The sequence below is a fragment of the Natator depressus genome, chromosome 2 (assembly GCF_965152275.1).
Source record: "Natator depressus isolate rNatDep1 chromosome 2, rNatDep2.hap1, whole genome shotgun sequence".
Classification (NCBI taxonomy): domain Eukaryota; kingdom Metazoa; phylum Chordata; order Testudines; family Cheloniidae; genus Natator; species Natator depressus.
Window position 1 is genome coordinate 149,135,290 of NC_134235.1, and position 27,394 is coordinate 149,162,683.

Genomic DNA, 27,394 nt, shown 5'->3' on the forward strand with positions numbered 1-27,394 from the left:
GGAAAAGAAACGGACAGATAAGACTGAAGTTCTCTACTTCCTCTTCAAGATCACTGTTGTTAAATAAGATGTTATGTTAAATAAGTCTGTACCTAACACTAGTTCTTGCAGTACCCCAGCAGATGCCCTTTACAATTCAGTACATTAACATTTATCACAACACACTGTGGATTCTGTGCGACAGTACTTGTGATAAGGTAATTGGAAATGATTTTGCAAGTGTAGGTTTGAGAGGCAGCATTAAATGCTTTGCTACACTGAAGCTATAGTGCCTCTACTGCATCTCTGTCATCCACAAATTTTGTAATTCTATAAAAAAAATCAAGTTTGTCAGTTAAACCTTATAAATCCATGTTGTATATTGCTCAGTCCTGTTATTCTCCAGCAGTTTACAGTGAATTTCTGTTAATGGCCCAGATTCTCCTTTCAGGTATAGTGGTGTAACCATTTACTTCAGAGGAGGTTTTTTTTTATTTTATTTTCCAATTTGTACAGTCACAGTTTCTCTAAGTACACTGACACTATAATTTAAAAACACAGATAAAGATAATAGCCCAAATCAATATAATGTCAAAAAGAGGAATTGCAGAACTTTCCAACCCACAAACCAAGAAGGGAAAACCAGCCTTTTACACCCCACCCACATCATCAGAGAAGATCCAAAATAGACCAACATGTTCTGAAGATCAACAAGCTCTGGACCTATTGAACCAAAAAGAGGGGAAGGGGCAGATTTTTAAAGGTTTTTAGGTGCCTAACTATGCAGATAAGCATTAAGAGGGATTTTCAAAAGTGGCTAGGCACATAATTTTCATGGGAATTGTCAGTAAATTGCAGACTTTATCTTTCACTAGCAGCTCGTGATCCCAATCTTAAGTTCAAAAATGGCATTTTAGAGTGTGGCAGGCTTCCCACAGTCTTTACTACCCTTCCCCAATTTGGCTTCTTCACTTGGGAAGGAAGGAGGCAGCATGGTGAGGGCAAATGGGAAAAAAGAAGAGCAATGTGTTCTCACCAGATCACCAGTTCGGTAGCCTGGGTGTAGAACCCGGTAGATTCTTTGCTGGACTCAGTACAGTCACTCTTATTGGCAAACAAGAACCGTTGCAACAACCATTACTGTCCTCTCAGCAGGCCAAAGGCAACTCTCTTTGCTTTGCCCGTTTCAATACCGCCCTGACCATAATTAGTTGTGGTTCTTTTAAAAACAAGGATTTCTCCCAGAGAGAAGTATTTTGTCATAAATGCCAATGAGAAGTAGGAATAAACTCCCCAAATTATAGCATACAGTTATGAAAGAAACACATTTGCACCCAAACCTTTTCCCTTTCTTCGGTTTTCATAGAAATTAAGTATTTTCCTATTGAGCTAGAGGATATTTAACTGCTTTACATGCTGTGCTCAGTTGTAAGTGAGGATGGGTCAAACCACAACTCCCACAACCCTATTCAAATCAATTTTTCAGAGATAATTGATGTTTTTGATTTCTTTATAACTGCCTTTGTAGTAAATGCTGGCATCATTTTTGTTTGTTGGCTGTATTCCCAGACTAATGCTTTTTAGAAAGGAATCTTTTCATATTTCAATAAAAATTCTAAATATGTAATTAGTAATGATTGGAGCAGGAGATGTTAGAAATCCTGACGTGTCACAGGTTGCAAAGCATGTACTGTCCACTAACTGTGTTCATTAAAGTTACAGGATTCTGGCTTGGAACTAATATAGTAACTCCGTATTGTAATTGTATTCGTGTAGTAACAGTAATAGTGGTATTGAACATTGTCGTCGTAACAATACCAACTCTCTCTGATTATGAACATGCAGGTGTTTAGTATTCTATTTTTAAATACAAACAAGAACAGTGTTAAAAGGACATAATTAGGGATGCAAAATTAAGCACTCAAAAGTTAGGAAATGTCAGTTTCTTCTTGGCGTGTCCTCTGAATATTCCCATTCTTGGATATGCACCAACCAGTGCCATTGAACGGTGCAGCCTTCTACTAGTAGTGCTTAGTCAATCACTTGTATCCTCCTCTTTGCCCCCACCCTCAACCTCTGAGCACATTCTGAGGGTGTGACTATAAGAGGGGGCACAGCAGTGGTTACCACCTCAGTTGCTTCCACTGCTAACACAGTCATGAGCCTTCTACAAATCAAGTTTCTTTAGACAGATAGTTACAGTGCCTTGGTGGTTGTTTTATAGATAATATATGTTTGTTGTTAGTATTAGTATTAGTTTTCGTTGTTCTTGTGGTGGACGTGAAGAGCAGGAAGCATGGATTTAAGAGATGTGTCTGGCAGTTTACCTAGATGTGGACTCCCACGCTTGCTGCCTGAAGTGCTTAGCAGAAGGACATTCTCCTTCCTGTTGTTCAATCTGCAGCACTTTCACACTGCAAGCCAGAAAGGAGAAGCAGAAGAGACTCCAAGCCTTCCTTCTACAAGAAGTCTTGTCAGCAAGAACCTCCAGATCTTTAGTTCCTAAGGCTCTGGAAGATAAAAACATGAGGCCTGGGTGAGCTCTGAGCCCTTCTGTTTCCAGGAAGAATTTTGAACGTAAGCCATCCTTCTCAGCAACAAACTCCAGTTGTAAAGAAACTGAACACTTGGTAACAAAGTCATCTGACCACACACTCCCTCCCCCCCATACCAAAGAAGGTACCAGTATCAAGGAAATCAGACATGGAAGGTAAACAGTTGATGCCAAGAACTTCCATGGAGCCAGAGCCCTCGGTTCCAAGGAAGAAAAAAGCAAAGACTAAACACCTGTCTGGAGACTCATCAGATCAAATGCAGCAGACATACAAGTGTCTGCAGAACCACACTAATCAGTTCCAGTGGATTCTACGATAACAACAGTGAAAAGAAGATTGGACAGGAATTCATCCCCACACTCTCACAAGAAAAAGAAATCAGATGTCCCATAGATGATGTTACCTCCACCCCCAAGACACCTTCGGACTCTCCTCAGAGGATTTCTCCAATGTCCATGTTAAGAATACTGCTCTCAGTAGTCCCCCCACCCAAATCATTTTGTTGTCAGATCTGGGCTCAGATCCACATTCAGACGAACAACTGGATCCAATGGATAATCCGGAACCACAATCTCAGAGACCTCCATTGGACACAGACTACTACAAACCCAGGTGTCCCCCTGGTTCTGCCATGATACCAAACTTTCGAAACTGGCAGGACTGGCAAGTGCCTCCATGAATTCCTTGACCTCACTGGTCAGCTCCAGACCTTCCATATCAACTTCCATCCAGGGCCAGGCCTTCTGTTCACCATCAATCTGGTGAGGTCTTTCTGCATCTGTGACATCCAGATCCAAGTTATATGGATTGGACACATCCACTCGAGCACATTCAGATCCAAGACATTTGGATCCTACACTAATGGATCCAGTAATGGGATACAAGTCCCCTACTCTAATTAATGATGAATGATATGACGAAGAGGAGAAAAGGTAGAGGTTTCTCTACAGACATCTTTCCCATGACCAGGAACCTATGGGTGAATCCTCTCCAGACAAAAATGTGGGAGTAGCCTCAACTCCTTCTCCTTCAGAGGATGCCATTCATTCCCAGGAATTAATCAGCAGAATGGTTTCTACATTGAAATAACCTTCATTTTCACTAAAAGAAACCGCCTCCCATTTTTGATATATCTGGAAACACTTCTACAAATAAAGTTTCTCTGCCACTGTTGGAGAGAGTATGGCAACCAGCAAAATTAATATGGAATACCCATTGTCTTGACAGCCAATTGCAAACAAGATAGATAAACTTTACCAGATTCCATATGTAGAATTTTTTTTTTCATGGACATCCTTCACCAAATTCTCTAGTAGTGGTGGCAACAATGCAAAGATCAAGATCAGGAGGTACATTCTACTCCTAGCAATAGAGAAGGGAAAAGACTAGATTCTCTAGGAAGAAAGCTAATCTCTTCTTCCTCTCTAAACATCTGAATAGCTAACTACCTACCTTCTTCTTATTTCAACAAAGGTAGACATCACTACCAACAACAACAGCAATAACTGCTACGTCTCAGTCATATAAGAGATTACCATTTAAAGCCAGAATGAAGCAGAAGACTTTGTCCACAACCATTTCTTTGCCTGCTGATGCAGATTTGGAGTGGTATTCAGGGCAGCAAACCAATCTTGGCTTCTATTTCCCTTACAATTGGAGACTGTTTAAGCCAATGTTAGAGCAACTGGCTAAAGATCATCACAGAAAGATGGGTTCTTACATTATAAAGAACAGTTTCTCCATCCAGTTCAACACACTCACCCCAAACCAACTTCCCACACCCTCCTTTTTCGGGTACCCTTCTCATGACTCAGTGTTAAGATAGGAAATCAATTCTCTGTAAACAAAGGGAGCAATAGAGGAGGTTCCAATAAATTTCAGGAATCAAGGGTTCTATTCCTGTTGTTTCCCATTTCCAAAGAAAAATGGAGGACTTCATCCCATCTTGGATCTAAGGAAACTAAACAAGTATTTTTGATGGATGCATTTCAGAATGTTGACTCTAGTTTCCATTATTCCTTCCCTGTCTTATCTAGATTGGTTTACTGCTCTCCATCTCAAAGAAGCTTCTTTTCAGATTTCAATAAGACCATCACACCGGAAGTACCTTCATTTTGCCATAGGGCAGGACCATTTCCAGTTCAGCGTTCTCCCCTTTTGGCCTTTCCTCAGGATCCCATCTCTTTACCAAATGTCTGTCCATAGTAGCAACGTTTCTCAGGAGACAAGTTAAAATGGAAAAGATTTTTGCTGTGGCTATCTGATAGGGATATAAATCCTGTGCCAGCCCCTATTCAAACTGTATTAGAGAAATTGTTATATTTAAAGCATTTAAAAGTATGTGTAGCTGCAACAGCATATTGAATATTCTCATATTCAAAGCAATATTTTCACATGATGATGTTAAAAGTTTTTTAAAGGATTACTAAATTTGTACTCCCAGTAAGAGGTTCTATTGCACCATTGGACTTAATACAATCACAGCTTATGTCTCCATCCTTCGAGGCCTTTTCTTCATGTTCCTTATTTTGTCTATTAATTAAGGCTGCTTTTATTATAGAAATAATATCGGGTTGGAAGATTAGTAAACTTCATGCCTTAATGGCTGGCACTCTATTTATGACCTTCATCCATATCCTAGATTCATACCAAAAAAAAAAATCACTTGAGTTCCACGTCAGTCAGTCCGTTAGTCTACCAGTGTTTCTTCCCAGACCTCATTTGAGTAAAAGCAAATCAAAGCTGCATTGTTTAGATGCAAAAAGAGTTTTATCATTCTGTTTCAATAGGAACAAGGACTTTAGGTCTTTGCATAAATTGCTTGTTTCGTATGCTGGTAACTATAGAGGAAATCTTGCATCAGCACAAACATAATCAAGATGGGTCAGACAGGGTATAATAGAAAGTTATGAGAGTGCATCATGATCTCCCACTCTTCAGCTGTAAGCACACTCCACTCGGGTGATGGCAGCATTGGTGGGGTGTTTGAGACATGTTCTACTACTAGAAATCTGTACAGAAGCCATGTGGAGTCAAAACACATCTTCATTAAACATTATTTGTTATATATGGTCAGATGCACAGTTGGCAGATCTGTGCTTCAGTCCTTGTTTAGTTAGGGCTCCATACCCACCATCTTATTTAAAATGCGTACTATGGACTAAACTATACAAGGAGAGGGACTATGCAGAGGACAGTCAAAGAAGAAATTAACGTTACTTACCAGTAGCTGAGATTCTTTGAGATGGATTCAGCATATTCACATGCCCTGCCCTCCTTCCTCTGTTTTGTGGGGTCCTGTTTTCTACTGGCTCAGCATTAGTAGTGGAAGGAACTGAGGTGGTAACCGCTGCCTCCCTCCCTTTGATAGCCTCGTCCTCAGAATAATGCTCGGTGGCTGAGGGTAGGGACAGAAAGGGGCATGCGAGTGTTTGACTAGGCACTGCTAGTGGAAGATTGCACCATTCAGTGACACCAGTCAGCACATATTCAAGAGTATGAATATTCAGAGTCCATTTTGAAGAACTGGATACAGGTAATCAACCTTCATATTAAGGTTTTCTCTGCAACCTTCATTCAGCCCCCTTATGCATATGCATTATAAGACACTTTTTAATTACATGGTCAGAACTGTAACTGCAAGCCTCCACCCTCCACAACCCATCATCATCATCAAGGACATTGCAGCACAGACTGCTACTACTTGAGCTACCAGATTAGCTACGTTAACTAGCAACAGGGGAAGGCTGCAGTCCTGGGGGGAATGATCCACTGGTACTCTCTCTCTTCCCTCCCTTCCCCATGTGGTGCCCCCAAAGGGAAGGAGGCATACTGATCAACATTTTCAAATTAGTTTCAGGAAACATCCCACCCCTTTAGACCCCAGCCTCCAACACCCCTGCTGCCCTCCCAACACCCCCACTGCTAACCTCACTGCCCTGCCTCCAGCCCCACAACACCTCCACTGCTAGCCCTACTAACACACCACCACTGCCATCCCCTTGCCCACTCACTAATACTCCCATCCAGTCCATAGGTGCCAACTTTCCCAGGCACCAGTGGGAGCTCACGCCCCCCCCCCCCCGCCCCTGTCCCTGTCCCTGTCCCTGTCCCTGTCCCTACTCCATCCTTGACCTTATTGGTCAGCTCCCACCCTGCCCCTGCCCCCATTCCAACCCCTTCCCCAAAGTCCCCGCCCCAACTCCCCCCCTCCCTGCCCCTATTGGACCCCTTCCCCAAATCCCCGCCCTGGCCCCACCTCTTCCCCCAGTGCACCGCATTCCCCCTCCTCCCTCCCAGCGCTTGCCACCGCGAAAAAGCTGTTTCATGGCACAAGCACTGGGAGCTAGGGGGGAAAAAAATCGGGCACACAGTATGTTCAGGGGAGGAGGCAGAGCAGAGGCGAGCTGGGGCGGGGGGGGGGGGGGTGAGGTGGGGGGGGAGCTGCTTTTTCCCCATGGGTGCTCCAGCCCCAGAGCACCCATGGAATCAGTGCCTATGATTCAGTCTCCTTGTCCCTTTCCCAGCACATCCGATGCCTGCACCCTGTAGGACACACAACAAAGCAAGCAGTGTTGCAGCCCCACCCCCAGTGGGGGCTATTCCAAGCTCAGCTGTAGGCTACGTTCTGGGAGGCAGGGCTGCATTTACACCCAATGAAGTGAAGACAAGACAGTCACTCTTGGCCTGGTGCTTGCAGCAGAATAGAACTGTACAGGTCTACCCCTTCCTGACTGCACCAAGTCCCAAAAGAGGAGGGGATATTACTCCCTTCCTGGTAGCCCTCTTGCTGCACTCGAAGGCCTGAGGAGAAAGGAGCATGAACCCCTCCCCCCCACCTCCCGCTGTGTTGAGTCCCAGAGTGAGTGGGGCTGTGTCCCCCTCCCTGAACTCCCTATCTATCTACTCCCTGCAGTGGTCAGGGCCTGGGGGAGAATTGGGCATGACCTCCCCTTCGCTGACATACTGCCACCGCCCCCATACCCGACTCCACTTCACACTGTCAGGGCTCCACACCACCACTGCAGCCCTGTTCTTCAAAGCTTCCACTCCACTGTGCCATTGGCCACCAAGCCCATCCAACTCTGCCCCTCCTGAACTCCCATTGGTTGAACCAAAAGGAGAGCAAATGTCAGCTACATTACCCAGCATGTTGTGCATCTGCCATATGTCAGGGCCATCCCTAGCGGGGTGCAGAGCCTGGGGCAGAAGAGATGGATTCGTCTCTTCCGGGACTGACTGTGCTGAGCAATCACACCAGCCCGTGAGGACCCCCAAGTCATGGGGCCCAGAGCGGCGGGGCCTGGTGCAGAAGTGACGGATTTGTCTTTTCTGGGACCGACTGCGCCAGCTAATCGCACTGGCCTGCATGGCCCCCCAAAGCCTGGAGCGGTCACCCCGATTCGTACTACCCAAGGGACAGCTCTGGCCAGAGTTTCTCCAAACAATGGCTGATGTGCATGTGTGGCTGCCACGTATTCCAGGCAATGTTATTTTTATACAGGAAATAACATTAAATTGGGAATGAGGAGATTTTGGTTGCAAACAGGAGTCTCCCTGCTGTATTGGGAGACTTGGTCTGTCTGGGGTGGGCTGGAACATGGGGGGCCATTTGCCATGGGGAGTCTGACCCAGTTTCCCCAGTCCCAGAAAGGCTGTCTGGTCCACTGAGTTCCTCCTCCTCCTGCTGCTGCTGCTGAGGCAATAATGTTCAGTTATTGTTCTGGCAGGTTGCCAAAATTTTCCTGAGGACTGTAAATGAGAGGAGAGAAGTTTATATCTCAGCCAAACCTTAATGGAATTTCAAAGAAAAGGTGCTTCTCTAACCAAGTGGTTCTCAACCGGAGGAACACGTACCCCTGGTGGAATGGAGAGATCTTCCAGGGGGTACATCAGCTCATCTAGATATTTGCCTAGTTTTACAACAGGCTACATAAAACGCACTAGCGAAGTCAGTACAGACTAAAATGTCATACGGACAAAAAGAGAAAAGTAAGCAATTTTTCAGTAATAGGTTGCTGTGACACTTTTGTATTTTTATGTCTGAATTTGTACGCAAGTAGTTTTTAAGTGAGGTGAAACTTGGGGTAGACAGGACAAATCAGACCCCTGAAAAGGGTCCAGTAGTCTGGAAAGGTTGAGAACCACTGCTGAAGCCTAAAGGCATGCCCTCTACTGAATTTCAAAGGCCTGTTGTAAACAATGGCGGTGTTAGAGCTTGTCAAAAAAGGTCACAAGAATCTTTTATACTAGGTGTTAGGCCACCTAAATATAATGGTCACAATCAACACCTCCTGCAATAAAATAAATCACATTTGTTGTCCTAGCAGCTGGTGTGCTGCTTTCTGTGGGTGTTTCTATCTGGACAGGTCTGAATGGTGTCACAGGATGTTTCTCAGCACCGCTGTTTACTAATGGAGGTGATAATCAGTGAATGACTGACTAGGACTCTCAGTCATTGCTGAAAAAAAACCTAAATGAATTCTGCATCCCATATTTGGGTTTTAATGAAATCCTTGAATGAAAGCAGTAATGATATTTCTTTACTGATGGCTAAAGATGGGCCTAGATTCAAACTACCCTGAACTTTGGGGAAGTTCAGTCCCATCTCTTCTGATTGCTAATATAGTTTTCACATTTATCTCTTGAGAGTTGGATTAGCAGTATAAATCTAATTTTTGTAGTTACTGATAGAAGTTAGTGTATTTTGAATTAGATATCGTGTACTGTGCACATTCGTATCTCTGGTTCCTAATGCTGTATTGATCTGTCAACAATCCATAAACTGCTCATAGAGAAATACCATACCCAAATATATAACAGTTTGTAATAAAAACTACTTTTTTGATTCATGTAAACTAGTGGTATTGTGTTATAACAGTGACCTTTTTTCCTTTTCTTTTTGCCATTTCAGTTATTTGGTTGTTTTTTAGCATGGGAGACTCGAAATGTCAGCATTCCTGCTTTGAATGACAGCAAATACATCGGGATGAGTGTATACAACGTGGGGATCATGTGTATTATTGGAGCTGCAGTTTCATTCCTCACTCGGGACCAACCCAATGTTCAATTCTGCATTGTTGCTTTAGTCATTATATTCTGCAGTACCATTACACTCTGCCTTGTTTTTGTACCTAAGGTAAGTGAATTCATTTATGCTAGTACTTACATTGTTACTTGATGTTTGTATGATAATTCTATATTAATTTCATTTCTCCAACAAGCGAGAGGAATATGAGATTTCTAAATCAAGCCAATCTGAGCCCTAGTGGGAGAGGGAGTGAACTTCCATGAGATTTTGGAGAGAGATGAATGCATAAAGCAAAATGTACAAGAACTTGAATACATACATTTCTAATGCATACACTTTCACTATCTCACTAAGTCTGTGGGAAATAATGATTCGCATCTGTAATTTGAATAGGTCTCTGGTTCCTTCTTTTAAGGAATGTAAGAGGGGAAGGGTGCTATTCAGAGGCTTAGGAGACCTGGGTTCAATTTTCCGCTGTGCCTCAGACATGCTATGTGACCTAAGGCAAGTTACTCGATCTCTCTAGATATGTCTACACAGCCCACAGCAGCTTGGGTCAACAGACTCAGCCTCACGGGGTTTGTGCTGCCATTTTAAACAGATGTGTAGACAGTGCTTTGAAGTTCCAGCTCAGGCTGCAGCTTGGGCTGTGGAGTCCACTGCTCTCCTTAGGCTCCCAGAGCCTGAGCCACACCACCTACACAGCTACTTTTAGTGCTATAGCATGAGCCCTTCAAGCCCAAATCTGTCAACCCAGCCTGGGAGGCTCACTGCCACGAGCTGTGTAGACATACCCTCTATGCCTCAGTTCCTTATCGGTAAAACAGCCATAAGAGTGTTGGTCTACATCTCAGGGGCACTGTGAGGATAAATATGTTAAGGACTGTGAGGCACTCAGACACAGAAGGAATGGTTGCCACATAACAGGTTTCAGAGGAGCAGCTGTGTTAGTCTGTATCTGCAAAAAAACAAATTTATTAGAGCATAAGCTTTCGGGGGCTACAGCCCACTTCATCAGATGCATAGAATGGAACATATAGTAAGAAGATATGTATATACATACAGATAAGTTGGAAGTTGCCATACAAAGTATGTATATGTATATATCTTCTTACTATATGTTCCATTCTATGCATCTGATGAAGTGAGCTGTAGCCCACGAAAGCTTATGCTCTAATACATTTGTTAGTCTTTAAGGTGCCACAAGTACTCCTGTTCTTTTTGCCACATAATAGACTCTCATAGGAACACAGGATTTGTAATATAAAAACAGACTATTGGTCCATCAAGTCTGGGATGCTGCCTACGTTAGTGGCCAACATCTGATGTGTCCAAGGAGGGCCCTCCCAAAAAAGCCTAATGCATCTCACCAACTGTGCAATTTGATGATAGAAGGAGAGAGGAATTCTTTCCTGACCCATGTCGATGTGCCCTGAAACACAAGATTTAAGTGCCTTTTATTATCTTTGAGATCTTCTGGTATATTTATTATGCACTGGTGGAATGAATCAGAATGTATTCACAAAGAGCCAGAGTCTTATGTCACTCCACAAATAGTCCCATTCACTTGTGGGGTACTTGTGAAGTGAGGTGCTAGTCAAGGTGAGTCCAACAGAATCTGAGTCAAAGGGAAATTGATTCCTGTGGGAGTTTGACTTAGTAAAGACCTCAAGTTTTGGAAATCTACTTGATATTTTGAAGTAAAACAAACATAAATGAAATGTGTATCCTGGATGCCTTTCATATTGTTAGTTGGAGACTGGATGCCTCAGAAATTGGGAGCCTTTCTAGGGCACCAGGTCCAATCCAACTAAGGTTAATAATGACCAAATGTCAACGATTCTTTAGTGGCTTATGTAAAGTAAGTTTGTGGCATCTGTTCCTAGCCAGAAGAAAAACCAGTTCTTAGTGAACAGGTGTCCAAACCACAAAACTGCTAACAAATCTGGCAGTGATTGGTATTTTCAGCAGATAAACCAAGTACAAATGGGAGCAGGAACTGAACTACTAATTCTCCTCTAAAAGTGGTCCCAGTAGGTGAGGGTTGAGACCCGTGGGTGGAATGTCACATTAGCTTACCAGTAGTGCTTTATGCGTTCTGCGGTTAGAGTAGTTCAGTCGCTAGGGCTGTATAATCTGACTTTTTTTATACTGGATCCTACAGAAGAATTACTGACAACATAGCCATAAAATTAAGAGAGTCTATTCATAAACACAGCCATGAAGCAAGAGATTTAGGAGTGCTGGTGAATGACAAATTGAATATGAATGTATATCTCCCCATAGAATCTTCTTGATTTCTTCAAAGGAAAACAACTTGACAAAATCTGACGAAACCATCCCTATCACACCACTCCGTCACACGCTCCTCCCTCTCCCCTATCACAGACACTGAGACAGCTTCCCTGCTTTCTTCTAACCCCTCCACCTGCCCCTGCCCTCCCATCCTTTCCCATCTCTTAGGCTGACTCACCCCTTCTCTCCTCCTTCTCCTCAGCTTCTCACTCTCCTCAGGTTCCTTCCACTCACAATGCAAACATGCAGTGATGTCTCAGAGCATAAAAAAAATCTCAACCCCACCCCATCAATCTATTATCTTATTGCCAAGCTCCCAGGGAAAATCCATAAAGCCACCAAATTGTCCTTTTTCACATCCCTCCTCAGAACTCTCTGCCATAATATATACAGAATACTGAAGCCCAATCGTGGCTAGTGAGGGAGAGTGCTGTGATCACTGCTCCTGAAGGGCTAAAAACTGTGCATACCATCTTAGGTTTGTTGTCCTGCTTCCCCTTCCCTCCATCCTGGCCCACTTGTTTGTCTCTGCCCCCTGTTATGTCTTGTCTTTTAGATGCTAAGCTCTTTGGGGGCAAGGACTATTGTTTACAGTGTTTGCACTGTGCCTAACAAAATGGGGCCCAACCTGGTAGTGGCCTTTTTGTGCTACCCTAAAATTAAATAATAATAATAAATAAATCTGTCAAATCAGTTCTAGAATATCATTACAGGCTAGCTAATTGTAAGACTAGAGAGGCTGTATTGATACTGCATGCTGCATTGGCAAGTTGTGGCACCTATAGATGGGGGTATCACAACCTTTCTTAACTGAGCATTAATTAAAGGGACATCGATCACATGACTTTTTTAATGACTTTTTAAAATTCCAGCTTTATGGCATACCAGCTAAAGATGGTCTCCCTGAAAGTGGCTTTTTAATTTATTTATTTTTGAAAAAATAATTCTTATTTTAAAAAAAGTCATTATGTTGATATCTGTAAGAGTGATTTCTGGAAGGGAGTAACTGACTGCCCAGGAGAAACAGTGACTACGCAGATGACTGTCAAATACACAAAGTAAATGACTGAACAAAGAGAAAAACCATTTTCTCTTTACTTTCAGTTCAACTATCTTAGCTTGGGATATAGGACATAGCAATTGCCATACTAGCCCAGCGGTCCATCTAGTCAAGTAACTTGTTGCCAGCACTAGATGCTTCAGAAGAAAGTGCAAGAAAGCTCATAATGGAATAACTAGATCAGAGGGAAGTTTAGTCCTAACTTTTCTTCACCTACAGGTTGCCTTATACCCCAAAGTACGCAGATTCATATCCAATATATTGTTGCCAACCTAACTTTGGAAGATCTTATCCATATAAAAGTCCAATCATTCTTAATAGTATTACATTGTTAGCCCTATTAATATCTCATGGAAATGAGCTTCATAGGTTAAATATAATTGGGTCAAAAATTGTTCCTATTACAAGTTTTAAATCTGCTGCCTTTAAAGTCCCTTTTTTCTTGCTATGTATACCTTTAACATGTCCCCACTTACTCATCTCCTTTCTAAAGTAAACAGTCCTAATAGTTTTAATCTCTCTTCATATAGAAATCTTCCCATGCCTGTCTATTTTTATCAGGCATTTCTGAACCCCTCTTCTGCTATATCCTTTCTGAGATAGGGTGACCAGAAATGAGCCTAGCATTCTGTATGACAGCATAGCATTGATTGATATAATGGTAATAAAACATTTTCCGTGGTATTTTTAATCCGATTTCTTATGCATCCTAATATTTTACACCAGTACAAAGTGAGTACAAAGTTGATGTAAAACTCTATCTTTCTAATTCAGTAGCATCTGACACCCACTTTGGATGGCTGAAAATGACTGTACAGAGCAACAGAGGATTGGTTAAATTTTATGGCTGGAAGGGACCATTGTGATACTTTAGTCTGGCATCTTGTATAACACTGGCCATAGATTTCACCTTCTGATTTTTGTATTTAATCTAACATATGGATGAAGTGGAACACATCTTTGTAGCAAGACATCCAAATCTTGAATTAAAGACTCCCAAGTGATGCAGAATTCACCACATTCCTTGGTCAGCTCTTCTGATAATTAATTACTCTTCTGTATTATTTCCAATTTGAATTTAGTTCACTTCAAACTTTGTGATTTTTTTCTGCTTCATGAAAAAGTTACTCAGGCTCTACTTTAACTCCATCTTAATGCAGTTTGTGTGTCTGGGAATAGAACTATAAAAACTGGATACAATAGTCATTAATAGCTTAACTTAATTACAGCCTGCTGTCTTCAAATGTAGCCTATTACCATAGCCTGTCTACATCTCTCATTTATAACCCCATCTTCTGGAATGATCACTTCCGTGCCTAATCAGCCTCTTCCACCTGTATCAGAAGTGGAGTCCCAAAGAGGGGCGTTTTTCCCTCCAGTCCTTTGGCTCATGAAACCAACTTCCCTAACTGCAGGATGAGGGGAGCCAGCTCTGAGGTGGGACAGCACTACCATGTCCTTATATGCTGTCTTTTCAACTAATTCGCTATCTGTGTAGGCCCCACCGGTTCGTCAGCTTTGTCCTTAATAGGCTATACTGTGCTTGAGGGCCGCAAGAGGCTTGAAGTGGGTTTATACATGTGTCACTTGGTAAATAGTCATAGGTTTGCACTCTCTGAAGTAAACTGGGTAGCCCCCACCCTTGTTAAACTGCTGCTGACCTTCTACCTTCGTATTTAAAGTGGGGGGTTTTCTCTCTGTCACTGGCTGCTAGGGTTTATCTTTAAGTTTGAGATTAACCTTTTTTAAAAAATGTGGTGTATTTAATTTATTTGAATGGCTATTCATTTTTTTAGTCTACTAATGGCTAATTAAGCAGCCTACTCCTCCTCCCCTGCTGCTGAACTCCCACCCCGTCTAAATTCCTTGTGCTCACTCTGTCGGTACCTCTCTCTCTCATTCTGTCTGGGACTTCTCTCTGCTCACCACATTCCTTGGAACTATAGGGTATAAGAAATTTTCAGACAGAAGTGTGATTTTTAGGTTGAATGTTTCCCTTTGAAGGATGAAAATATTAATGAAAGGAAAGAACTAACAAGGGATGATGCAGTAAAGTTTAAAAATAATATATTTAACTGGAACTTAAAGAAACATTTCCCAATAATTGGAAAAAATGGAACAGTTCATCTTGCAAGGTTATTATTGCTCAACAAATAGTCTGCATGGTCAGAGAAATTGTACTCCATGTGGAAAGTAAAGTGTACCTTCTATTATTTTTATTTGGGGGCCCAGAAGAAACTGATATAAAAATAAAATCCTCTGCAGAATTTCTCACAGCTTTTAAACCTTTCAGTTAATCACACTGAGGACAAATCCTGATGCGGCCACTCAGAACAGACGTTTCCAATTCACTCAAAATCAAAAGAAAGAAGACTCAAAAACATCAACATCAGTCACCAGTGTCAATCAAGCCAGTACATCTCGGCTAGAAGGACTGCAGTCAGAAAACCACCGCTTGAGAATGAAAATCACAGAGGTATCACTTATTGTATATACTAAACCAGATAAATCTGTCCTGTGGATGAAATACTTTATTTGCATAGCCATAAAGCCATACAAAGCTTAACCTTACTCATTTTTTTCAACTAAAACCTCATAATTTTATCCTGTGTTTCTAAAGAAAGATGGTTAACAAGTGGGGAAAAAATTAAGATCATAAGTATTGTCATACTTAAACTATGATAGATGAGACACTTCATATCACAGATGACACCTGTATCAGCTTTACATGCAACTTCCCCCATTTCTGAGAATTCACAACAGGTACATTAACTCCTATGCTACCTGTAGACAGACTGAACACCTCTAGTCGTGCAGATGTAGTTGTAAGAGTGCAAACCTTATATCATGACCACCATGGGACTCAAAGAGTAGGTATGGTATATTGACATTTTTTATTGTCCCTTGCAGCATCCCAATAATAGTTCCACTTTTACTGAGTTGGTTCAATACCCCAATTTTGAGGTAGCAGAGGCAGGGTGGTCTAGTGGATACTATGCTGTGGATCAGGACATCTGGATTCTGTTCCCATTTCTGCTGCTTAAATGTTTATGACCTTGGGCATGTCACTTCATCTCTGTGCCTCTGTGTCTGTACAGTGCCTAGCAAAATGTGACTCTGATCTTGGTTGCCACTTCCATACTATAAAATTCCTATTAGCATGGCCTAATACTTATGCAGTGTTCTAGTCTCTGAATGCAAATATCAAAATTCAACAGGTGTGGGTCTCCCTTCTGACTTGGAGACATGTTAAGGGAAACAGCAGCTTTGTCTTCAGAGAGCTGGCAAGGGGACCTGCCGCCACCTAAGGTCCTTGGTAAGGTTTTTAGGGCAGTGGGTTGCCTGCCCCACCTCCCCATTCAGCAAGAGGGTATAAAAGTCCTTGCTCCCATTGTCACCCTTCTGCAGCTGATCCTGGAGCCTGATTCAACCCAGATGGCACAGTGTGCACTCACTAGGGAAAGCCAAGGTTCTCCTCTATCTGGTTGCCTTAGACAATCCACATTGTAGGAATTAACCACTGAGCCTCCTGAGTCCCTGACCCACTTTAAAGCAATTAGTCAGTGGTGATAGTTCCAGGCATTCTGCTCCCTGTTATAAAAGGTGTGCAGTGTCAGCTGCCCTCACATCTTCTCTTCCCACCTTCCTACAGAACCATTTTCACCACCATCTCTCAACGCTGTGTCAATGTTTATTTAGAAGAATAAACGGCTTTTACATTTGTTAGTTAAGCTAATTCCATAGCTAGTACTACAAATTATTCACAGAAGTTTAAGGCCAGGAGCAGGGTCAGATTAAAGAATTTTGGGACTGTGCACTATGGTAATTGGAGGGCCCCTCCTTCCTAAAGTGTCCCGCCCCACACAGACACCAGAATTCTCCTTCCACCCACGTATGCCCCAACAATCCTTCACCAGTCCTTGCTTGTTGTGACAGGCCCTACACACATCCCAGCAGCCCTGATATATACCCCACTCACCACAACTCCAACCCCTCAGCCCCACTGACCACACTTCCCAACATCCCCCATTCCCCCACAACTCACCCCATTTCCCCCCAGCACCCCCACTTATCCCCAATATCTCACCCTGCACCCCTCCCCAACACCTCCCACTCATCTCATAGCCCACAACTCTCCCTGAGCCCCTCACCCCCAGGACCATCCTGGTCACTCACTGACACCTCCCCAGCTCAGAGCTCCACTCCCTGCCCAGCCTAGGGCAGTTCCTCCTAATCCCGGCCACCCAACTCTGCTTTCTCCCATCACTCACCTGCTCCATCCCTTTCATCTTAGAATTCTTGCCATTTTTAATGAAGATTGGCTTGTCTACTGCATGATTAAATTACACCTGGTGGTGGTTTCTGCTTACCACTCATGTGACATTGACATCTGTTTTACTCACCCTCGTGTGAAACATTTTCTTAAAAGGGTTATTGCATTTGTACCTACCAATTCATAACCCTCCTAATGCAGTTAGGTCAATGAGAGAGGGAAAGAAATTCTCCTGTTACATTTTTTCACAAAGACAAATCTTCATCCCAAATTGTTGCCCAAGATGGTGTCAGAATTCCATCTGAATTATAGCATCGAGCTCCTAGTCTGCCAATCAGAGCCTTCGAGTATATCTAGTGAGGCCAGACTATGTAAATTGGATGTAAAAAGAACTTAGCTATTACCAGAATAGGAACAAACCATGTTGGAAATCATACTGGTTCTTCATAGCATTTGCAGAGGTGTCCAAGAGTAGAAGTTCTTTCTGTTCAGACTTTATCTATATGGATTAAACTAGATACCAAAACCTGCTAAGAGCAATCAAGAGTTCCAGTGTCAGAAGAACTGAGGGCTCATTCTATTAAAGCCTGTGACTACCTCTACATCTTACCTTCATCATGTTCCGGATCTGAGATTTATAAAGAAGCAATGTAAAGTTAAATGCACACCTTAATTCATTATTACAGTCTCAGTTCTAGAGCCAGATCAAATTCTGGGGACAGATAGTCCCTAAAATTGTATAAAGAGAGTGGTACAAGGAGTCCCTTGTAAGTATCAGGAGTAATCACAATCCAGACCCTGCTCTACTCCCTACTCAGGACTGTACCTACTAGCACAGTCTAGCCCTCGGGGAGGTCATTCTTTGTTTCTATACATTCCTTTATGGTGCAAGTGCAGCAGGCCAGTGTTCTCTCTCTTGATCTTCCAGGCATGTTGCTGGGGAGAGGTCTTTGCTTCTCTCTTCCTACAGTCTGAAGGATGCTTTCAAAGAGTTCAGGATGTTTTTCCCCTTACCTGGAGGCTGGTACCAAGGGCAATGCCAACCAAAAACAGCCACTGAATGACCACCAGCTGACTGGCAGGTTGGTCAGTTTGAGTTATGAAGGATGTAAAAAGTTAGAAAATAATTTTCAAATCACAGAAAGCATGGAACTTTCTCAACTCTGTCATTCTGAAATGATGAGCTTGATTTTCTTCAAACCTTCCAAAAATGCCACCTCTGAGCTGAATTACAGAAAAACATCCTCATAAAAGGAGTTTCTCTGAGAAGGTTAAAAGGGAGTGAAGATAGCATTTAAAAGAATGTAGTTTGTCCCAGGATATTAGAGAAGCAAGGTGGGTGAGGTAATATCTTTTATTGAACCAACTTCTTTGTGAAAGAGACAAGCATTTGAGCATACACAGAGCTCTTCTTCAGATCCTGCGTAAGCTCAAAAGCTGGTCTTTCACCAACAGATGTTGGTCCAATAAGAGATATTATCTCGCCCATCTTGTCTCATTTAAAAGAATGAAATGCTTCCTGTAGTCTTGACTTTATAGTCACATCCATGATGCAACAGTTTGGATAAGTTCCTTTTTTAATTGCCAAAACTAAACGAATGAGTTACTTATGTCCGTGCTACTTTATTATTATAAGAAAATGTTTTCATAGGGTGAGTGTGAGAGACATGACTCCAGGAGGCGCAGGACACAAAAGCAGCTCAGGGAGAAAAGGGTCACATTTGCACTCTCAGGATTCTGGCTGGTTACGGGCAAGTGTTGTAATTCCAGCACAACTTAAAATAGGCCAGGGCTGACCTAAGCTCTGGCATTTCCTGCCTGGGCTGTGCACCCCGCAGTGTCCATAACCGGTATAGCAATGTACACTATGGAGATCACTCAGCTTCTTCTAACATGCCTCATTCCACCCCAACACACATCTTGTGCATAGACCCTACACTGGGGAATTCTCTCCGAGCTCCTTGTGGTGCCTTTAGGGTCTCATACGCTGGCTCAGTGTCATACAGGGTCAGGAGCAGCACAGAGAATCCCTCCCATAAATATGAAAGCCAGATGCACCATTATGATCTCTAGTCTTAACTCCTGTACAACATGATTATATCATTCTCTTGTTTAAATGCTTTCTCTTTACATATTTTGATATTTCATATATTATTTGATTACTGAATCTGCTAAATGAATATTTGTGCATTGCTGCTGCACTGACTCAGACAAGGTCAAATGTAAAAATAACTGAGAATTCCTACAAAGGGCTGCGTTCAGCTTGCTGTAGAAATCAATGTAGTAGCCACCTATAGTACATCTGTAATGCATGTGCAGTGAATGAAATTAAGAGGTTTCCATACAAGGCATGCCAGTGTCCAAGGGACTCACTCTCTTATTCAGCAAGACGACAATGTCATGTGAAGTAAAATTTGCTTAACTAAAATGAAAAATACTAAATGACACAGCAGCTTGTTCTTTTCATGTGTATGTTATCTCTAGCAAATAACCTTAATTATTGGCTATTTAGAGTCCTGTCTGAACAGCTTTCCACTTTAACTCATTTTGGTACCTTTAGCATGACTTTTGGAGGTACTATAGGCGTGCTATTAAAACTCACTATTTGACACACTGCAGTAATTGCAATGCCAAGCTGTCTGCTATTCTAATTATAGAAAGCTATGCATTTACTGCAGATACTGGAAGCAGTGACTTGAGTTTTTAATGGCTCCCACTAGGGCTGTTGATTAACAGTTAACTCATGTTATGAACTCATTCAATTAAAAAACTTAATTGCAATTAATTGCATTTTAATCGCACTGTTAAACAATAGAATACCAATTAAAATTTATTAAATATTTTTGGATGTTTTTTCTACATTTTCAAATATATTGATTTCAATTACAACACAGAATACAAAGTATACACTGCTAACTTTACATTATTATTTTTGATTACAAATATTTGTATTGTAAAACTGAACAAAAACAAACAGTATTTTTCTATTCACCTCATACAAGTACTGTAATGCAACCTCTTTATCATGAAAGTGTAAGTTACAAATGTAGATTTTTTTTGTTACATAATTGCACTTAAAAACAAAACAATGCAAAAAACTTTAGAGCCTACAAGTCCTACTTCTCATTCAGCTAATCGCTAAGACAAACAAGTTTGTTTACATTTACAGGGAGATAATGGTGCCCTCTTCTTATTTACAATGTCATCAGAAAGTGAGAACAGGCGTTCACATAATATATTTCATGTTATAAGAATCTCAAATGACTCAGCATATGTTCATTTTAAGAACACTTTCACTGCAGATTTGACAAAACGCAAAGAAGGTACCAATGTGAGATTTCTAAAGATAGCTACAGCAGTCAGCCCAAGATTTAAGAATCTGAAGTGCCTTCTAAAATCTGAGACAGATGAGGTGTTGAGCATGCTTTCAAAAGCCTTCAAAGAGCAACGCTCCGATGCAGAAACTACAGAACCCAAGTCACCAAAAAAGAAAATCAACCTTCTGCTGGTGAAATCTGACTCAGATGATGAAAATGAACATGCGTCAGTCCACACTGCTTTGGATTGTTATCGAGCAGAACCAGTCATCAGCCTGGACTACCTTTGGAATGGTGGTTGAAGCATGAAGGGACATATGAATCTTTAGCGCATCTGGCATGTAAATATCTTGCCAAACCAGCTACAATAGTGCTATTCGAACACCTGTTATCACTTTCAGGTGACATTGCGAACAAGAAGTGGACAACATTATCTCCAGCAAATGTAGACAAGCTTGTTTATCTGAGCGATTGGCTGAACAAGAAATAGGACTGAGACTTGCAGGCTCTAAAGTTTTAGATTGTTTTATTTTTGAATGCAGTTTTTTTGTACATAATTCTACATTTGTAAGTTCAACTTTCATGATAAAGAGATTGCACTACAGTACTTGTATTAGGTGAAATGAAAATGCTATCTTTTTTGGTTTTTACTGTGCAAATATTGGTAATCAAAAATATATATAAAGTGAGCACTGTACACTTATTCTGTGTTGTAATTGAAATCAATACATTTCAAAATGTAGAAAACATCAAAAAAATTTAAATGGTATTCTATTATTGTTTAACTCTGCGATTAATTGCACAATCAATCATGATTAATTTTTTTAATTGTGCGATTAATCGTGATTATTTTATTTTTTTAATCACTTGACAGCCCTAGTTCCCACTCATTAGATTTCTTGTACTGTGTTTTTGTTTTACAGCTGGACAAAGATTTAGAAGAGGTTACTATGCAGCTCCAGGACACACCTGAGAAGACAACATACATTAAGCAGAACCACTATCAGGATCTTAATGACATCCTCAGTATACGGAACTTTACAGACAGCAAAGGTAAGAATCAGTGATGCCTGCTAAGGGCTTGGTCCTGCAAGGTGTTAAGCAGTCTGGCCCCAGTGGACTGGCTCCAGAGGGCTCAGCATTTTACAGGATTGAGTGTTAAATTATAAGGTTTCATTTTGCAAATATGCAGAATCAAATACTAAGCTATACTGTGTTCACTGCTTAGTTACCTCACTATATAAAATGGCCTTCTCCTATTGTGCCCTCTAAGAGCATATCATATACAGAAAAATATCAGAGAAAGACATTTTAAAAGATGTTCAGAATCAAGGATTTTCTATGTTGCAAGCAGGATTAGAGAGTCATAGAGGGATGATTAAAAAGGCTTGTTTTATTTTGGATGTTGTGACAAACTGTCAGTATTAAACATGACCTGACCTGAAGAAGAGTTCCATGTAAGCTCAAAAGCTTGTCTCTCTCACCAACAGAAGCTGGTCCAATAAAAGACATTACCTCATCCATGTTGTCAGTATTAAATGTGGGAAACCCAGTTTTCCAACATGATGGTCTTATTAGGGTGTCCAAATTTTGCTTTTGGCCAAAAGCCAAAAAAATGTATTTGCTTATATACTAAGTGCTGTTTTGAGCTTCCAAATGTCAGATTGGAGACATTTGTGTTTGAAACCTTTTACCTAGAAATAGGCTGTGCTAAAAAGGAATTTTCATTACTACTATAGCTACCCTGCAGCTGCTTTCACCATGTGTTTTGCATCACTCCCCAAAGAAATACAGGCAAAACAGTTACTTCCATTAAAGATGTTCCTCTATTGAGAAGGAGCATGATCCACTTGAGTCATAGTCAGGACACCTTCGTTCTATTTCTGACTCTGACATTGATCTGCTTTGTGACTAAAATGGGGATAATGATGTGACAAATCAGGAAAATGGCTTATTAATCTTATGTGTGACCCTGTTTCCCGGTTCGATTTTGTATTGTTACCTGCCTGAATGCATAATCAAATCAAAGGGGGCTGTAAAAGTAAAATCAAGGAAGGGTAAACAACAACACGTACTAGACAGCCTCTAAGGTACCCACTTCAGAGAAGTTAAGAACAAGAGCTGGGCCACCAGCTGGGGGAAGAAACTACTTTGCTAGAACCACCCAGACTAAGGCGTTTATCTCTTCCCAAGGCAAGGGCTGAGATCAAAATATCCTGAGGAGTTAAAAAGATGCCCCTGGCAGAAAATGGGGTACGAGTGGGAGTGGTCTGCTCAGCTGGAAGCTGACAGTAACAGAGTCAGCCTGTAGGAAGGCGGACACACAGCGTGACTGGGGAGTTACAGTCTGCAGCAAGTGAACTGTAACTTGGTGCCCAGAGAGCACAGGGACACCAAGTCAAGTCCACAAAGGGGATAGGAGAATGCCAGGCATAAGTAAAATAGTATAGGTCTCTTCATACTCTTATGTACCAATTGGACAAAATAAATCATACTTTCTTTTGGAGAATCTGCTTCTGTGTTATTGCATGTTATTACTGATCACAGGAGGAGGGCCCCAAGCTCTGTTGGGCTGGTAGGCAACACAGCTGGCACCCATGGAGGTGTGTGGTTGGGTTACAGGATCCCGTCCCAACGAGAAGTAGAGGCACAGTCCTCCGACTCAAGAGGGGTGCACTCAGGAGTCTGTAAAAGGGTCTCAAAAGGGGCAGCCTGACTAGGGAGTATGACAATAATGATACATATTATCCATTGTAAATCTAGAAATGAAAATCTCTATGCAAGAGTTAAGTATTATATATGTCAAGCTGCCCTCCAGTGGCTCAAAAGCAGGAATACCAATTTCAGGGCAGGCTGTCAGGAAACAGCATATAGCCCAAACTGGTTGAGAGTTCTATACGTACATTTCACTAACCGAGTATAAACTCCTCAGGCACTAAAACAGGAGTCAGACGTTGCCTGTGGGTACTCCAATCTATTCTGCCACCTAAGCAAGCTTACCTTTGTGATAGATGGTCCCGGACACCAAAAATCACAGTGATATTCAGGTTACTCCCAATCCCAAAGGGCAGATCACTTACCCCAGGTCAATTGCATTCTAGTTCTTATACCAAAGACAATGCTTGTAGCCAATCCTATAATAAACAAACAATGTAAAGATTTAACTAAGAAAAAAAAATGAGTTATTTACAAGGTTAAAGCAGACAAATATACACTGTGACAAAATGGCCAATGTTAGTATGGTGGGTCCTGCACTTTTCTTGGCCAGTGGCCTGGGAAGGTGGTAAAGGAGGGAAGCGGGAGAGCGGTCTGGGTTTGCTCCTCACTCTGAGCCCCTAGCCCCTCTCAACTCCTGCAGGTTCTTACCCTCTTTCCCCCTTGGGTGAGGTACCATCAGTCCTTAGACACTGGGGTAGAGTCTCCCTTACTGCAGTTCTCTGATCTTTCAAATCTCACAGCATGCCTCCAAGCTCTAGTCCTCTCTCCTTCCTCCTTTTTTCTGTCTGCCTGAAGCAGGGGCTTTTATTAGGTTCCTGACAGGGCCTTAATTGACTGCAGGTGCTCCAATTAACCTGTAGCAACCCTCTCTAGTCTACAGGGAACCACACCTTAATTAGCCTAGGGTTTATATATTTCCCCTCTACCACTGCTCCCTGGCCCTCCTGTATCACAGCACTCATGAATGAGTTACAGTTTTAGGTTCCAAAGGTGATAGAAGCTGCTGTAATATTCAGGTTCTATATCTCCTTTAGGGCTAACCCAGGCTAGGCAGTTGGGGATCCCTTGTTTATGCTTAGAAATCTTTCTGTCCCAAAATCCAAGCAGCAAAGAGATACAATTTCTTCTTGTGAGGGATTTTTCAGAGTTCAGGGTGATGGGATGAGTTCCTGCAATGCCTCCTCTTCCTGAGGGGAAGAAGGGGAGGAATGCAATTAACTAAGTCTTTGTTCTTTGATGTTTCACAATGGCTCATTTGGTTTCAATGGACTGTCTTGATGGGCAGGAACTAACACCTTCTGTAGGAAACCAGCATTTTACATTAATTAATGCTTCTTTCCTGTTTGGTGACTTCCACAAATGCAGAGGATTACAAGGCAAACATTTAATACCACTTTATATCATGGAGTACAGATGTTGTAAGTGAGATTAATACATGCAGTATCCTACAAGCATTTCATAAAGTCTAACAACTAAACACATTCTTATAACTCTAATACCTATTTTAACAATATTTACACACAGGTGAGCCCGACTGGTTTCAGCTATTTATTTGTTAGTGTTCAGTTGAGGCCTACATGCCTTGGCATGAGCTGGCACCTGGTCTGCCAGAGTCACAATATATATTATTATTGGAAAAACTACTTGCTGTTCATTGGGATGTCACAGTGAGACATCACAGAATTGCTCAATAGATTCCCAGGTCAGAAGGGACCATGATGATCATCTGGTCTGATCTCCTATATAACACATACTGTAGAATTTCCCCAAAATAATTCTTAGAGCGTATCTTCCAAAAAACATCCAGTCTTGATATATAAATTGTCAGTGATGCAGAATCCACCACAGTTTAAGTTGTTCCAGTGGTTAATTGCTCTCACCTATGGCTGTCAATTAATCGCAGTTAACTCAGTGATTAACTCAAAACAAATTAATTGTGATTTAAAAAAAGTAATTGTGATTAATGGCAGTTTTGATTGCACCGTTAGTACTAATTATTGTTACCTTTTCTTGAATATTCCATTCTTTCGCAACATCTAAGAAATGCTCTACACATTTTTCAGCATAATATCTCTCTTCAGTAGGCATTACTGCTAAAGCAAATGACTGCAGTGTCCATGCAGCATCAATCAGATGTGCTGTGACTCCAAGATAGTTGTGATTGCCCAAAGATGTCCAAGGATCACCAGTCAAAGCAAGCACTGCATTTTTCAGGAGCTCCGACTTTGTAGTCTTCTCATTGTGATATAGGTCATGTATTCATGATGCAATGGTTCCTCGGGTGGTGTGACTGATTGGAAAATGCAATTTGAATAACCTCTCTTGGTTCTCTGTCATTTACAATGTTGAGTGGTCTGCAGTCCATAGCTATTCACTTTGCAATAACATTAGTTAAGCTGTTGTACTTTCTTTGATCCATCGGCTTGTAGTGATCCTGAAACTCTGTAAGGTTACTCTGTCATGGCTGGCGGGATTCATTTGCTGTCGGTGGGTTATCTGTAGCACAAGAACTGGAGGCGAAAGCATGTTTAGCGTGTAGGTGGTACTGCAGACTTGAAGTACTTCGATGGTATTGGAACTTAGCCTTGCAAAAGCTACAGGTAACTGTCTTTTTATGCAGTGCGATCAAAACTATGATTAATCGCGACTAATTTTTTTAATCTCTTGATAGTCCTACTTATCAAGCTCAGTCTTGAAACAAGTTAGTTTATTTTCCCACACTGCTCCCCTTGGAAGGCTGCGCCAGAACTTAAACTTTCATCTAACTTCAAGCCTAAATTTGTTGATGGGCAGTTTATATCCATTTGTTCTTGTACTACCCCTGGCCCTTAACTTAAATAGCACCTCTCTCTCCCTGATGCTTATCCCTCTGATGTATTTATTGAGAGCGATCATACCTCCCCTCACCCTTTGTTTTGTTAGGCTAAAACAAGCCAAGATCCTTAAGTCTCCTCTTGTAAGGTAGTTTCTCCATTCCTCTGATCCTCCTAGCAGCCCTTCTCTGAACCTGTTGCAGTTTGAAATCACCTTTGTTAAACACAGGAGATCAGAATTGCATCCAATATTCCAGATGAGGTCTCACCAGTACTTTATAATAGTACAAGTGGTAATAACACTTCCCTATCTCTGCAGAAAATACCTTGCCTGATGCATCCTAGGATTGAATTAACCTTTTTCACAGCTGCATCACGTTGGCAGCTCATAGTCATCAATCAATACACCCAGGTCTTATTCCTTCTCTGTCACTTCCAACTGATAAGTCCTCATGGCCTTTCGCTTTGCACTAGGGCTGTCAATTAAGGATTAATTCACAGCACAAGTAATGTGTTAATTCACGGGGGCTGAAGGCCAGAACCCCACACCCCAAGGGGGGCTAAAGGTAGGGGATCATAATTTTTTCTAGTGGGGGGTCACAATTTTTTTTAAGTCTAAATGGGGTCACCAGCACAAAAAGTTTGAGATACACTGCTCTAAAGTTTTACATTGTTTTATTTTTGAGTGCAGTTATGTAAAAAAAAAATCTACATTTCTAAATTGCACTTTCACGATAAAGAGACTATACCATGGTACTTGCAAAAAGAAAAGGAGGACTTGTGGCACCTTAGAGACTAACAAATTTATTTGAGCATAAGCTTTCGTGAGCGACAGCTCACTTCATTGGATGCATGGTACTTGTATGAGGTGAATTTCTTTTTTTTTTTAAATCTTTTTTCCATTGCAAATATTTGTAATAAAAAATAATATAAAGTGAGCACTGTATATAAATAATATAAAGTGAGTATTCTGTATTGTAATTGTAATCAATATATTTAAAATCTAGAAAACATCCAAAAATTTAAATAAATGGTATTCTGTTATTAACAGCATGATTAAAACTGCAATTAATCATGATTATTTTTTTTAATCTCGCGATTAATGACAAATTTTTTAAATTGCTTGACAACCCTACTCTCACCATTGAAAATGTATGCCTTATTTCCAGTCTGAATTTGTCTAGCTTCAATTTCCAGCCATTGGATCATGTTATACCTTTCTCTGCTAGATTGAAGAGACCATTATTAAATATTTCATAGAATCATAGAATATCAGGGTTGGAAGGGACCTCAGGAGGTCATCTAGTCCAACCCCCTGCTCAAAGCAGGACCAATCCCCAATTAAATCATCCCA

At 41.5% G+C, this 27,394-nt stretch overlaps 1 protein-coding gene across 1 annotated transcript in view; it reads left to right on the plus strand.

The window, feature by feature from the left end:
• Positions 1–27,394, plus strand: part of GABBR2 (gamma-aminobutyric acid type B receptor subunit 2) — an 813,006-nt gene that overhangs the window by 761,757 nt on the left and 23,855 nt on the right. Inside the window, exons 15-17 of the mRNA XM_074945100.1 lie at positions 9,448–9,672; positions 15,213–15,395; positions 21,433–21,562. Of these exons, the coding sequence (XP_074801201.1) occupies positions 9,448–9,672; positions 15,213–15,395; positions 21,433–21,562 (538 nt within the window). The remainder of the gene's footprint in view (positions 1–9,447; positions 9,673–15,212; positions 15,396–21,432; positions 21,563–27,394) is intronic.